This window comes from Tympanuchus pallidicinctus, unplaced genomic scaffold, assembly GCF_026119805.1.
Source record: "Tympanuchus pallidicinctus isolate F22 unplaced genomic scaffold, pur_lepc_1.0 scaffold7, whole genome shotgun sequence".
In the NCBI taxonomy this organism is placed as follows: domain Eukaryota; kingdom Metazoa; phylum Chordata; class Aves; order Galliformes; family Phasianidae; genus Tympanuchus; species Tympanuchus pallidicinctus.
In genome coordinates, this window is record NW_026294791.1 from 8,042,465 (window position 1) to 8,056,611 (window position 14,147).

Sequence of the window (14,147 nt, forward strand, 5' to 3'; positions counted from 1 at the left end):
AGTAAGCAATGTGTCAGCTTGACCAATAGCAAGAATTCCTACACTCCCTGTTGACCCTTTTACCCACTTGCAATAACCTGGATGGACGGAAATGGCTTGTTAGCAAACACTCTGTAAATATTTACTTTTTCTAAAGGTTGTTACATCCCAACACTGAGTGAAAATGCTTGCAGCAGCACAGAACTCCAGCTCTGACACCTTCACATATACCCAGGTAGATGAAAGATCAGTGCTGGTAGTCCCCAATGCACCCACACAAGGTGAGAAGCAAACAGACTAATTCTGTTGGACTGATCCAGCCACCCTCAGCTGTAAAAACGGTGCTCTTAGTGACTGTAACAACACACCTGGACTGTAATCAAAGGAACAGCCAAAACCTGACCAGCAGACAAGGGATCATGCTTTCCAAGCGGTCCTATATAGATGAGACAGGAGACAAAAGCATTGTCTAGAAGAGTTGACTCTGTCAATATGTAAATGAAAGACTGGGAGAGCAGCAAAAAGAGCTGCAGTAACACTGAGAGACATCTAACCTGAAGGGAAGGGAAGGGAAAGGGAAGGGGTGATAATACGATGCTGTTCCCTCTGCAGTTCTGGTGAGTCTTCCTTTCCCTGCCTGCAGGAGGGCTTGGGCTGAAAATTTGCTACTTTTGGCTGATTTCTAGATGTATTGCAAAGTCAGGGATCCCAGATGGGCTGAAATAACTTCCCATTTGGGTGTTTGCATATTATGAGGATCAGACAGGTCATCAACTGCTGGACACAGGCTTCTGAGTTGTGTGGGTGTTTCTCTTTGACTTAACACGTCTCCAAAACAAGGGTCTTTGGATGGATAGACACCTTCCTTTATTATTTAGTCTGGCTTAGAACATAGCCAATTGAAACCCATGTTTTCTGCTGGTAGAATCACTGTACTAAATGCACACAGCCCTAGTTAGAATGTTTAAACATTTGCGACAGAAAGTTTGTAAGAAAATATCCCACAAGTCTCATTCTCTGGGTATTACTTGACTCCATGATAATATTTGAAGGCTAGTAAACAGGGTGACTTTTCCCTCAGCTGGCTTGTGAGCTGTTTGTTAATGATTGCAATGAATGCCCTTGGTACGGGCAGTTTCATTTATTCCTCAGAGCTATCCACCCCTTGTGAGAGCTTATAGGATAAGCCTGAGGAGGGCACTTTTGCTCTGACTTGAAAGATGTCACATTTATGAGTTACTCTACATCTGTTCCTGGGCTGCTCACACTCTTGCTTGTCTTCTGGTGTTGTACGCAACACCACAAATCTTCAGCATTTCCCTATAAAATGTGCTGGGATAACTCAAGCTAACTGGACTCTTGATAGCATGATAGGAAGATATATTGCAGAGAGCTGCACCCCTGGAACCTCCTTTAAGATGGTGCCTGTTGTTCTTCAGGCTAGGAGAAAAAAGGAGGCTTATCCCCTGGCTGGTATTTGTCATTGTGCTTTCTGCTCTGCGTCATTGCTGACATGCTGTATTGACCCAGAGCCTGGTAAATAATTACAGCCACATCAACCAACTATTCTGAAATTTAAAGAAAACACCAATACTTCTTGTAAGGCAAAGCTGAGGATTAAACTGTTGGCTTAGATAACTTCTATGACAGGATAACTTCCATGACAGAGCAGAGTGTTTTCACACACCTGGCCAGCTTCATGATGCTCAGTGTATCATCTTATCCCTAGATGGATTTGTGCAAACATCCAGAGAGTGGGAAGTTGCTCAGGAGGCCAAAGATTGCAGTATGTCAGCTCAGGCATTCCTTAGGGAAGGAATTCATCCTACATTCATCCATAGCCCAAGCAGAAGAGATGCTATTTGCTCTCATGCTCCTGAGCAGGAGTGACCAACTCCAGAGGTTTCATGGCTGTGGAAGATGCATCTTCTCTCTACCACACAGCACCTCCAGCTCTTCCTATGATCATCCTCCATCATCTTCAATGTTGTGATTAGTAGGTAATTAGGAGAGAAGCATTGTGTGCTGATTGGCAAGCTGGCTGGGAAACCAGATGAAATCACAGAGAGGATTTGGACAGATCTGTCAGGATTCTTGGGGTTAAACTTGAAGTTCTAGCAGTGCATGCTAGGGAGACCCCATTCCCAACCTCCAGTGTATCGTGGACTCTATTTCTCCTTCAGGTGTTTTTACTTCTCACCCATTTTTAAAAAAGCTTTCAGTCCTGTTCAGAGTCCCTCTAGGAAACAACCCGTCAGCATTCAGCCTCTCCTCTGGCCTTACGCATGACTATGGATGGGAGAGGGAAAGGGGCTGAGGGCAGTGGGATGGCTTCTGTGGGTCATTTGTGCTGAAAACCTGTAGCACGTGCAGAGAAGTTGGGTGCCTTGCCAGGTTTGTGTAAGGGATGAAGAGAGAGATGAGGGCTGAGCTACTGGCAGTATCAATGGAGCTGTTTTGGAGTGTCCTATGACACCTACCCCATTACCAGAGTGACTGATCTGGACCTGCAATCCCCTATAAAATAGACATAAAATAGGTAGAGAAATCACCCAAGACTCAGGGGTGATCCCCTCAGGGATCCCCTGTCTGGGGAATCACTGGTATGGAATCAGACTAAACTTTATAATCTCCTAGAAATTCTCATTGGGACAAAGTCCCTGGAACCTGTGTTTGATCATGGGTAACTGAGCAAGGTGGATTTTTACCCATCTGGTTCCCTGGTAGTTATTAAATAACCAGTATCAACGGCTGAGCGTGGAGTCAAGGATACTTGGGTTGTCTTGAAGGTGAAGTGAAAGAAGAGCCTTAAACTGATAGGGAAGACAGAGCAGAGTGACTAAAGCCTCATTCATGGGGATTTCAAGTTATGAAAGTTGCTCTTGGGCTTAGGGAGTCTTCTCACTTAATATAGACACCTCAAGGGAAGTGATGACTTGGTGCATGCTGTTAGCATCTGTTGCAGAAGGGCTGCTCTGTCAAACAGGTGAAATGTAGGTGGCAAATTAGTATTTTGCCCCTGAAATTGACATTGCAGCAGCTGCTTCCCTGGGTGTGCCTGTGTTTATTCAGGTAGGAAGAGGAACCTGAGCCATCTGTCCCTGTGTATTCCTGTAGTGCTTAGTGCTGACAGATGAGATGTAGTTGTGTTGCCAACAGAAATAACATTTCAGGCTTCCTAACACATGATATATGGGGATATGATGGAAAGAGACCAGCAAGTGTCGCAGAGTAATGTGAGCTGTCTGGATCCCATCTGACCACACACATCTCAAGGGTGAATTTATGTCTGGAAGCAATTTAATACAGCTGTCTTACAACTATGCTGCAATATTTATTTAATTTACAGGCTGCTCCCAGTTTAAAATCCCAGTGGGGGTTGGATGGGAACTGCTGGTAGCACCTGATATCAGGTTTGCAGTGAGAGCCACGTGGGTCCTGTGCAGGGACCGCATCCCCTGGGGACAACGTGGCACCCTCTGTGCTTGGTGAGAAGGTGACACCAATAGGTTGATGTGGGTTAATGAGAGATGGGGTTGTTGAACTGTAGCAATGAAAGGAGTCTAATGAATACATACCCTACTGCACTCAGCAGAGCCCATCTCTTGAGAGCCAGTTAAATTAGTTATCTAAAAGACTGAATCAGGCAGTCCAAGGTCAGTTCATCATCTCTGCAATTACTGTTTTGGCAAAAAGTAGGATTGAAGAATGAGGCAACCTCTCTGTATGTAGAGCTCAGCTGTCTTTATGGCATTGCTCCAGGTTATAAAATCTCATGTGAATGAGTCTCTTTATTACTGTCAAGTATTTTAATATCAAGCAAGGGGAAGATACCTGGGGAGGGGGGGTGGCACTGTCAGAAATCACACACTGGAAGGTGAGCCCATGGCTCACTCCCTTTCACAGACATCCTGCAGTGGGATGGGGGAGAAAATTGAAAAGTGCAGAACTTGTGGGCTGAGATGAGAACAGTTCAGTAAGAAACAAAACAAGAAAAAAAAAAGATAATAATAATAATAAAAACAGCAAAACAAGTGATGCACAATGCCTGCCAACAGTTGACCAGTGCCCAGCAGTCCCTTAGCAATGGCCATTTTACCCAGCCAGCTCCTTCAGTTTTACTGCTGAGCACAGTGTTATAGGGTACAGAATAACCCTTTGGCAGATTTGGGTTAGCTATCCTTGTTCTGTCCCCTCCCCTTCCAATACAAAAAAGTATGTTGTTTGGTTCTGGTGGCTTCAGTTATTTTGATCAAAAATTTTTCTCATTTTGTACTTCAGAATACATTGGCAAGGTACATTCTGCAGTAAATGCAATTGCCCTTATGCTTGAATCTCAGAATAGAGCTGAAGGACACTCATTTCATTTAGTGAAAGGAGATGCAAGGGAAGGTTTTGGAGAAATATTTGTATTTGCGTATCCAGGTTTGGTGTTTGCTTTGATTATAATAGGAGGATATTACTGATTCACATTACTGTTATGGTCCTCTATCTCTTCAAAATACATTTTTGTAGAGGCTGCTGCACAGCCAGCCATCTGCTTTGAGGTTTTGTGCAATGCCTGCATCTGTTGTTGTGCCTTGTGTGTGCCCTTACAGAGCTGCATCCTAACCACCTGAGCACTTCCTCCAATTTATCGAGATTATTTCAAATCTTAATACCATCCTTCAAATTGCTTGCAGACTCTCCAAGTTTCATAACATGTGGATTTTTTTAATAAGTATTCTCTCTATTCCATCATCCCCTATCAGCAGTAAATTGAGGACCTTTCAGTCCCATGCTTAACAACCTCTGTAAAACATTGGTTCAGGTTGGATATTAGGGAAAAAAATATTGTCTTGGAAAGAATGTTGATGTGCTGGCACAGCTGCTCAGGTAGGTGGTGGGGTCTCCATCTCTGGAGGTGTTCAGAAACTGTGGAGCTGTGGCAGTGAGGGATACAATCAAAGGGCATGGTAGGGATGGGTTGAAGATTGGATGATCTTAGATGTCTTTTTCCAACCTTAATGATTCTATGAGATGCTGGGTTGGCTGGTGAGACTGAGCTGGTGAGCATTAGCAATCCAAACTCAATACAGCAGCTGTTAACAGGAATCAATGGTTTATTAATGCAAAAATTACATCATATTTTGCAGCTTGAGCAAAAGTTCCAAGCCCAAGCTGTAACCAGTGCATTGAGTGCAATCAGGCATAGAGAGAGAGAGAGAGAGAGAAGAGAGGTGAGGTGAGATCAGCCCTGAGCTGACCTGCAGGCACTGGGGTGCCCACAGGGACAAGTTTGGCTGCTGGCAGCCATGCAGGAGCAGAGGAATCCTCATATCCTGAGCTGCTGTGAACCTTGTATCCCAAGCAAACATTTCGTCTCGGTCTGTTTGGTCCCTCCCACTGATGCTCAGGCCATTTTCCAGCATCAATGGATTTTCTTTAAGTACAAGTGAATGCCATTCTTGGAGCGAAGGATGATCTGAGGTATCTTACGGGGGGGATTGGTGAGGTCAGGGGACAGCTCGAAGCGGAGCAGGATCAGCGCCAGGGCCACCTTCATCTCAATCATGGCAAACTGCTGCCCAATGCAGTTCCTGACATAAAGACAGCAATCACCCAGGGGACACGAGCAGGGGACAACCGAGGGGGCTGGAGGGAGGAGCCCTTGGCACATGCTCCATTGGGCTAAGCCATTCCAGGGACATAGATTTCTGCATCCCACTGCTCTTCCCATGCCCAGTGTTTTACCTCGATCCAGCAGCAAAAGGCAGATAGGCGTGAGAGTGCCTGCCAGATACATTCTCTGGAGAAAACCGCAGTGGGTCAAACACCTGGGAATGAAGTATGTACAGCAAGAAAGAAACAGTTATTTAAGGAGCAAATGTACTGTGACTGGCACCCTCAGAAGTGCAACACCCCATAATTTCTGAACAACTCCACTGGAGAGAAGATGGACTTTCAGGTGAACTGGAACTCGTATGCCAGACTCCCTTGGCTTCCAAGGAGCAGCACAGCCAGCACAAATCAGGCAGAGCAATGATTATAACTAAGAAACTGTGGCGCATGGATGCAATTTAATTCTTCACCTACAAGCTAAGCAAAATCATCTTCATACCTGCTACTACAAGAAGCTTCCTGAAGCATTTAATTGCTACACCCAATGCAGAGGCAGCACAAATGCCACTGTTTGAGCACCAAAACTTACCGAAGGATCCTTCCACACCGAGGGATTTCGGTGAATGAGATAAATGCTTATTGCAGTGACAGTGCCTGTGAAGTAGTTGAGGAGAAGAAAAAGGCTCAGTGGCACAGACACACAATTTTACTGCTGTAATGTCGAGCAGAATCAGAATCCACAGACCTTCTGGCAGGGTGCGACCATCATGGAAGGTGATGGGCTTGCTGAGCTGCCGGGACACACCAGGCACTGGGGGGTAGAGGCGGAGGCTCTCCTTGATGCACATGGTGCTGTAGGTCATTTTCCCCAGGTCTTCCCTGCAGAGGCAGGGGATGCTGAGCTGCAAGTGCCCTCCTGCTCCCCCCTTGCAATGACTGGGGCATGGAGGGAGCATGGGCTGTTGCATGCTGGGTGCCCCAACAACATGAATAGCCATTCAGCAAGATTATGGACAACATGATGAAACACATCATGGTGAAACAAAAAGCCACGGCTACAACATGCATGCAGCTATCTGGAAAAAAACAATCCCTTAACACTCCAGCTCCCAGGGCTTGAAGGCATTGCTCATTTAGGAATGATTGCAATGGGGAAATGTGCAGCTTTACCACTGAATGATGTTCCGACTGCCCAGGATGTTCTGGATCTCCTCCCTGCACCGTGCCTGGTGCTCAGGGTGTGATGCCAGGCAGTACAGGACCCATGAGAGCCCACTGGCTGTGGTGTCATGCCCCTCGAACATGAACGTGTCCACTTCAGCACGCAGGTCTTCATCAGACAAGCCAGCTCCGGTCTCATCCTAAAAACAGAGACATCTTCAGTGGTCCCATTTAACTCAGGAGGGGACATTGCAAAGGGAGGTGATGATGGCCTTGAATAATTCTCTCCATAGACTGAACTTAGGGCCACTTTTTTTTTTTTGCTTGTAAAACCCTTTGTCTCCCTTATATTAAGACCGTGAAATCCTTCTCCAGGTTGCCTTCCCAGACAGTGCCAGCATCTCAGCGGTTGAACACTGGGACATCTCCATTCTTCCTCATCTGGGTAGGACTGGGCATGATGCTTTAAGCTGATGTAAAACAATGCCCCCGGGGATGTCTGTGAGTTTGTGGCACTGCCACAGGGACTGGATTTTGCTCCCTATGGCATGTGTCCTCTTCAGCTGTGATGAGGCATGCATCTCATTGCTCACCTTGGCGCAGAGCAGAATGTCCAGGAAGTCCAAATGCCTCTTCTGCTTGATCTTCTCAAACTCCCGTTCATCTTTAAGGGACTCCTTTCGCTCCTGGATCACTTTGTCTGTGTAAATAAGAGCAGAAGACTCAGCAGGGCAGGAGATGCTGAGTCTGGAAATCACCTCCTGAACACAAAGCTGGCCAAGAAAGTGGCTTCCTTCCTGCTCCTAATGCACTGACGTGTATTTCTACGTGCAGGTAGTTCTGCTTTTTCAGGAGTATGACAATAAGTGACATACATGTGGCTGTTGTTGCAATAGCAGATTCCTTTCCGCAAACTTATTTGTTCACCACAACTCACTTGGTCTGCAGGATCATAGTATGGGCAAGGAGGTAACTCATGTACAGAGCTCCCATGGGGATGCCTGATTCTCAGCTCTGGATAGGTTTCTTTGGGCCAGAGGCTAGAGACAGCAGATGTGGCAGACATAGCACTTTGGTCACTTCTGTTCCTTGAAGGCTCTTTCAGACACCCTATATGAAAACTTTGGGAGAGGATAATGACAATGCATACCTGTGTGGTCGTGAGCAAGCTGGCAAATCTTCCTGAACCGATATCCGTGGGGGCTGAGCCAGTAAATGAAGTCATTGTGGTAGGGAAAGATGCGGAGCCGCTGGTGTACCATCTGGCACAGGTCATAGACAGCCTGGATGTAGGTGTTTTGCCTGGAAAGAAGGGAATCCCTATTCACAGAGCTGCATACGCTGGGAGGGCACTATGCACCAGCCTGAGTCTGCACTGTCCCCAGCCTCATTGGGGTTCATCAGGAGCGACTAACCAAGTATTAAGGAATAATGGCATCAGGAAGGATTCTGCAAGCCTTCTGTAAGAAGGCTGCTGCACTACTACTGACCAAATGCTTGCCCAACAGACCCTGCAATTTGAGTCAGGTTTATTTAGGTCAAAGCCTAAATTTGGGTGTGTTTCGACAAGCAGTTTGCCTGCTTTCTCTCTGAGCTGCAAACTTTCAGCCAGGGCTTGGGCACTGACCTGTTGGTTTGGCAGTCGCTGTGGTAGCTGAAGGCACATTTCATGATGCTGTCGAGAGTCATCAAGCTGACATGCTGAAAGAGCTCCACTGGTTTCCCATTTGTGATCACCTTTTCCCAATTATCCTAGTGGGGAAAGGAGACAGAAATGAGAATGCAAAGCACAGTTCTGCACTCACCTTCCCAGTAAGCAAGTGCTCAGCATGGGATGTGTCCTGAAGGAAGGGAGAAGTTAAGAGGATTTCTTAATTGCAGTCAAAAGTCCATTGAAGGGAACCAGCAGCCAGAACAATGCGTGCTGGCACCAGGTTTCCCCAGCCTCTTTTTTCTTTATCTCTCAAGAACATAAGACTGTAGTGCCTAGGATGCAAGCTTCCAATCAAGGCTTTTCCTGCATCTCATGATTTCTGTTCCACTATGTTTTTTCAGCATAAAATACAGGAGGCTCTTGCTCAATTCTTCCCACATGGTATCCTAAGAGAAATCATAAGTGCTGCAAAATTATTTGGATCCTCTTTCCTTCTGGAACCATAAGGAACTGGTGACCAAAAAGCTGAGAAAAGGAAAAGAGAAAGGAGCATGGATGCACCTGAACTCTCACAGCATGAAACCAGGCTGGGAACAGTGCTTATGTGGACGGATTTTTGTCTTTGGTACAGATTGCCACCTAGTGGAACCGGCTGACACAACTGGCCTCCAGCTCCTTGCCCAAGTCACAGCTCATCTTTGCAGGCATTAGCAGCCAGGACACTGCATCTAGGCTCTTATTTCATGTTTACATTCAGGATCATGGGTGATAACATAGGACAGAGAGAGGTACAGACACTGCCCCTACCAGCATCACATTGGTAGACTCTGCCATGAGGGCTACATAAGGCTTCAAGACGTCGTAATGAAAGCCTGGTGTTAGGAGCTTCCGATGTTGGTGCCATTTGGGCCCGTGGAGGATCAGCAAGCCCTTCCCTTTGGAAATACAATCAGTGAACAAGGAGAATGGCTTCTGCAGACACAACACAACCAGATCTGCCTCAATAGATCATTTCCAGAGGTTGAGGTCACCTCCAGACGTAAGCAATTCTCATTTGAATGAGTGGCTATGTTTGAACTTTAATTTAAAATCACAAAAACCAGCATTATTTAGCACCTTTTCCAATAAGCAGAATAAATTCAGGACATTTTTTGGAAGGAACAAGTGCAATGCTGCTTATTTATAACGTGTTCCCAACTAACTTCAGTATAGTTCCCAGTAGGCAAGGGCCTGGGAATACTTACCAATCCATGGGATAAGGTGCTTATAGCTGAGGTTATCCTTGGGATCTGTAAAGGAAAGAGGGGAGAAGAGAAAGAGAAAGAAATGGTAAACATTTTACCAGCATCACTCCACTGGTTGGCACCTGAAAGCTCACCCTGGGGTATTGCTTTTGGTTGGGTATAGAAACTGAGCTAGTGGCACCCTCGCAGAACTGACCACTATTTCACAGCAAAATACTGTTGGGCCTGGTTGTGAGACAATGTATAAATGCAGATGCTCAGACTGGAGTAAACAAAAGTACTGGTAGTCCAAAGTCAAATGGGCATTTTGCAGGGTAAATGATTAACCCTCTCAGACACACTGTTGAGCACCTTTCTCACTGAATTCACCAAACCAACAGCTCAATGGGACTGAGCCGACACCAAAGCTCTGAGCTGCCTTCTCCTTGCTGAGATTAGGCTCTGAGAAGGGAGCTTTTCAAGGAGGACTCAATGAAGATAGATCTGCTAGTAGATTTCGAGGACCCTTGGTCCCTTGCAGCCCTCAGTGGGCCATGCAGCTGCATGCCTGGAGCACACAGCAGCCAGTTCTCTCTGTAAAATAACCCAAAGTTGGTTTCTCTAATACGACCTGTTTGTGACACCTTGCCTTGCTGAGAATTGCCATCCTGGCATGGGAAAGCTGCAGTCTGTGGCTGCTGCTCCACAGTTGAACCACTGCCTCTTACCTCCTCTGGCAAAAATGGCTTTGGCATATTCAGGGTTGGAGACCACCAGGAAAGCTGAGAAACTCCCAAACCAGACAGGGTGGGCATATTGGTACTTCAGTGCCCAGGCCTCTGCCTTTTCCAGAATTTCTTCTTCACTGAGAAACTGTAGTTGTGGAGAAGGGAAAAGAGACAGAATGCTCAGGTTTGGTGAAAACACAAAATCTCCTTAGCAGCTGTTTTCAAAAGCTGAAGATCTTTGTGTTTCACAAAGCCAAGCTATCATCAACAAGGAGCTGCCCTGGGTTTGCAGGGCAGGAGAAGTAAAGGTGCTTATTACTTTCAACCATCATATAAAATAATTATTCCTTATCAATTGATCTTAGTCAAGGAGAACACCCTTATGGGCAGAAGTGCACACTGCTTATTGCTGCATGCATGGATGTTGATACTTGTAGCAGTGGTACTCGGCACTTCCCTCTTTGAAAGCACTGATTGTTTTATTGCTTTTACAGCCAATTTTACTGTATATAAAACAGGCAACAAGCAACAAACTGGTTAGATGGGTTAGTGCAAAGAGTCACAAGCAGAGACCAAAAAGTCCACATGTACAAACTGCCTTTTCTTTAAACAAAAACTGCTCTGCCAAAGCTGCTAACTCATGCACAAACCTAGTCCAGCTATGACAATGCGGAGGGAAGGATTTTGGTGAGCTAGGGCTGAAACGGTAGCTGCTGAAGCACAACAAATTCGATAGCAGCGTAGAAATGAACTGAAATGTCACCCTATTTACTGAATTGAGTGAATGTTTGCTCAGTTCCCTTAGTGCTGACTTCTCTTGGCTCAGCTATTTGCTTGGCTAGCATTTCTCAAGTTGGTATTTGTGCCCCAGCATTGTCCCAGAGGGTCCGGCAGCAGCCAAGCCCCCACCAGGCTATACCTTAGACAATGTCAGCAGAGAGGGGACTTGGCATGGTGCCTGTGTTTCCTCCTGTTGGTGCAATAACAGAAAACATAAACATGCTGGAAGAAACTGGGGCAGCAATAAGTCTCACTGTGCTTGGCTTTTCCAGATGGCTTAAGAGCCAGCAACAGTCACTGCACCTTTAGAGCATTGGCACCCAGTTTGATCTTTGCCACAGGGAGTAATCCCAGAGCAGAAGGCAAATGAGTTCGTGTGCAAGGAGAGGCTATCGAAGAATCACTGAGGTTGGAGATCATCCAGTTCAGCCTCACCCCAACATGCCCTGACCACATCCCTCAGTGCCACAACCCCGTGGTTCTTGGACACCTCTAGGGACGGTGACCCCACCACCTCCCTGGACAGCTGTGCCACTGCATCACCTCTCTTTCTGAAAAGATATTTTTTCTAATATCTAACCTGAACCTCCCCTGAAGAAACTTAAGGCCATGACCTCTAGTTCTGCTGTGGTTATCAAAGAAAGACAGAGAGGAACATCCACTGACAGCTCCTGCTTCTTTACCAGAGCTGCAGATACAAGGCTTTGGGTAAAAAAACAACAGCAACAACAAAAAAATACAAAACAGCACTTCTGTTTCTTCCTCCCTTGGGTGTTTTGAGGGGAAAGTATAACCCCAGCTCTTCTAAGGAAGATAAGCAATAGCATGATCTCACATCGAAATGCAAGCTTTGGAATGGATCCAGCATTAAAAGCATCTGGGAAGAGGTGCCTAAGGGGACTTTTAATGACCACACACTGATAACAAATGAAGCAGAGGAAATACAGGAGCTGAAATCTGAGCACTGAGCTGCCCCACTCTTGGTCAAAAATAGGCATCCTCCACCGGATGCTGAAACAGGCAAGATGCACATGAGAGGCTGCTGAGGGACTGAGCCCTCCTGGGCCACCTCCCTCTGCTCTCCAGGAGCTGAGCCCATGAGGAAGGGTAGCCAGGAACCAATGCTCTGGGTTTTAATAGCCATGGTGATGCACTGAGACAGAGCTAGATGGAAATAGGAGCTCTCCGTGCTCCCCTGAATACAGCTGCTAGACATCCTCCATCAAGACACCTACAGATGTTACTTTCAGCACTTGTCCAGGGCACTGACAGCTTCCTTCCTGGCTCACAACTGCTGGCTTCTAGCAAAGTTAGCAGCGCTGAGTAAAACTAACAGAACTCTCCTTCAACAACAGAAGCATGCCCAACATAAAAGGTTACCTTTGTCCAAGGTGAAAGGTAAACTAAAAACAACCTAACGATTGCTGGGTGCCAGTGATCAGCATCAAAGAGTTCCACCCCAGTACAGTCTGGCACAGCTGAGAATCTGATGAACATGCTCTGTTTAATTGCAGTTTTAAAGTCTAACTGGCACTGCAACAACCCCCCAAGCTGTCCTGGCCTCATGCTTGTATTGCCAAGAGCTCATTCGTACTGTCAGACACAGAAAGACTGCAGTGTGGATGTGGTCACTCAGAGGTCTCCTATCTGGCTGAACCTTTTCACCAATTTTTCCGCCTTGCTCTTTGGGTTGCTTGTTATTTAATGTGCCAGGGCAGGGGATCAGCAGAGCCCAGTTGAGGGGTCAGCATGCTTTTAGAATCACAGCACAGCTTGGGGTGGAAGTGATCTTAAAGACCATCAGGGCCAGGATGCATTCCACTAGAACAGGCTGCTCAAGGCCAGGCTGGATGGGGCTTTGAGCGCTTCCAGCACAAATTCAAAAGCTTTTCCATTTTTGCTTTAATTAAAAAGCCTTTCACACTGCCCAGCTCACAAAGCTGCCAGCAACCAACAGCCAAGCTGATCTGCATGGAAAAATGCATAGCTTGAGGTACAGCCATGCACTCCAAGCATGACTTTTTTTTTCATATACATGCGTGTAGTTAGCCAAGATGTCAAATCAACCTCAATAAAGCCTTAAATCCCGTCTCCTCTCCTTGCCAACCTATCGCATCTTTTCCCATCGCATCCACACGCCGCTCCCAGCAGAGAAAAGGCACGGGGAGAAAACGGTCCTCCCACACATCACCCCCATGCGTCACCTCCTCCCGCAGAGCCCACCCTCGCCCCGCCGCACCTCCTGAACGTGTCCGAGCAGCCAGTGCGTGGGGTGCCCGGGGAAGGCGGACAGAGCCCGCAGCAGCTCCCGCCGCCGGTGGTACAGCTGGATGGCCTTCAGTAGCACGCACGTCAGGCAGAAGACGGCGGCTAAGTGCAGCACCCGAGCCACATCCACGCCGAACCAGGACGCCTTCATCCTTGCGGTACCCGCGGGCACCGCCGCTCTTATCCCCGCCGGCGGCCAATGCAGGGCGGAGGGGCCGGGCTCGCGGTACGAGCGGCCGCCGAATCACGGCAGCGCTTATTGAGAGCGGAGCATCCAGCCCTGCCCGGCGCCGGGGATCGGGCAGAACGGGAGGAGGAGCGCGGGCGGTGCTGGGCACTGAGGGAGGAGGGGAAAAGCACGGAGCTGCCGGGGATCCGCCTCGGGTTGCCTCCTGTCACCTCTGTGTGTGTGTATATGTGTTCCTAATTGCCCCAGTTAATTCAGTTTTCTTCTCGGGAGACTCGACGTGGATATTTGGCAAAAAATAATGTGTGTAGAATTTCAAGGCTTCACTCCAGTGATGCTCTCGTAGTGTGACTCCCTCTGCGACCTGAGCTATAATTTTAAGCTGTAGCTTGAAAACCCTTAGGACAAAATGTGGAGGTGCATTCTCCATAGTGAGCTTGGCAAGGGACGGACAAATTCTGTCAGAGGGCAAGTCACAGACAGAAAGCAATGCCCAAAGCCATGGGCTGAGCGATGGCCGGGCGTTCCTGCAGCAATTTGCACACAGTGGTACCACCAGGCTTTGG

General features: G+C 47.2%; 1 protein-coding gene across 1 annotated transcript; it reads right to left on the reverse strand.

Moving 5' to 3' along the window:
- Positions 1-5,063: 5,063 nt before the first annotated feature.
- LOC128072307 (cytochrome P450 4B1-like) lies at positions 5,064-13,596 on the reverse strand. Its single transcript, XM_052665962.1, has 12 exons — positions 13,366-13,596; positions 10,347-10,491; positions 9,640-9,684; positions 9,203-9,330; positions 8,369-8,493; positions 7,892-8,043; positions 7,335-7,441; positions 6,751-6,941; positions 6,326-6,459; positions 6,170-6,234; positions 5,713-5,795; positions 5,064-5,558 (listed from the first exon to the last, which is right to left on the reverse strand). Exons 1-12 carry the CDS (start codon positions 13,543-13,545, stop codon positions 5,390-5,392), a joined length of 1,524 nt encoding a protein of 507 aa, XP_052521922.1. The 5' UTR covers positions 13,546-13,596; the 3' UTR covers positions 5,064-5,389.
- Between the last annotated feature and the right edge of the window lie 551 nt (positions 13,597-14,147).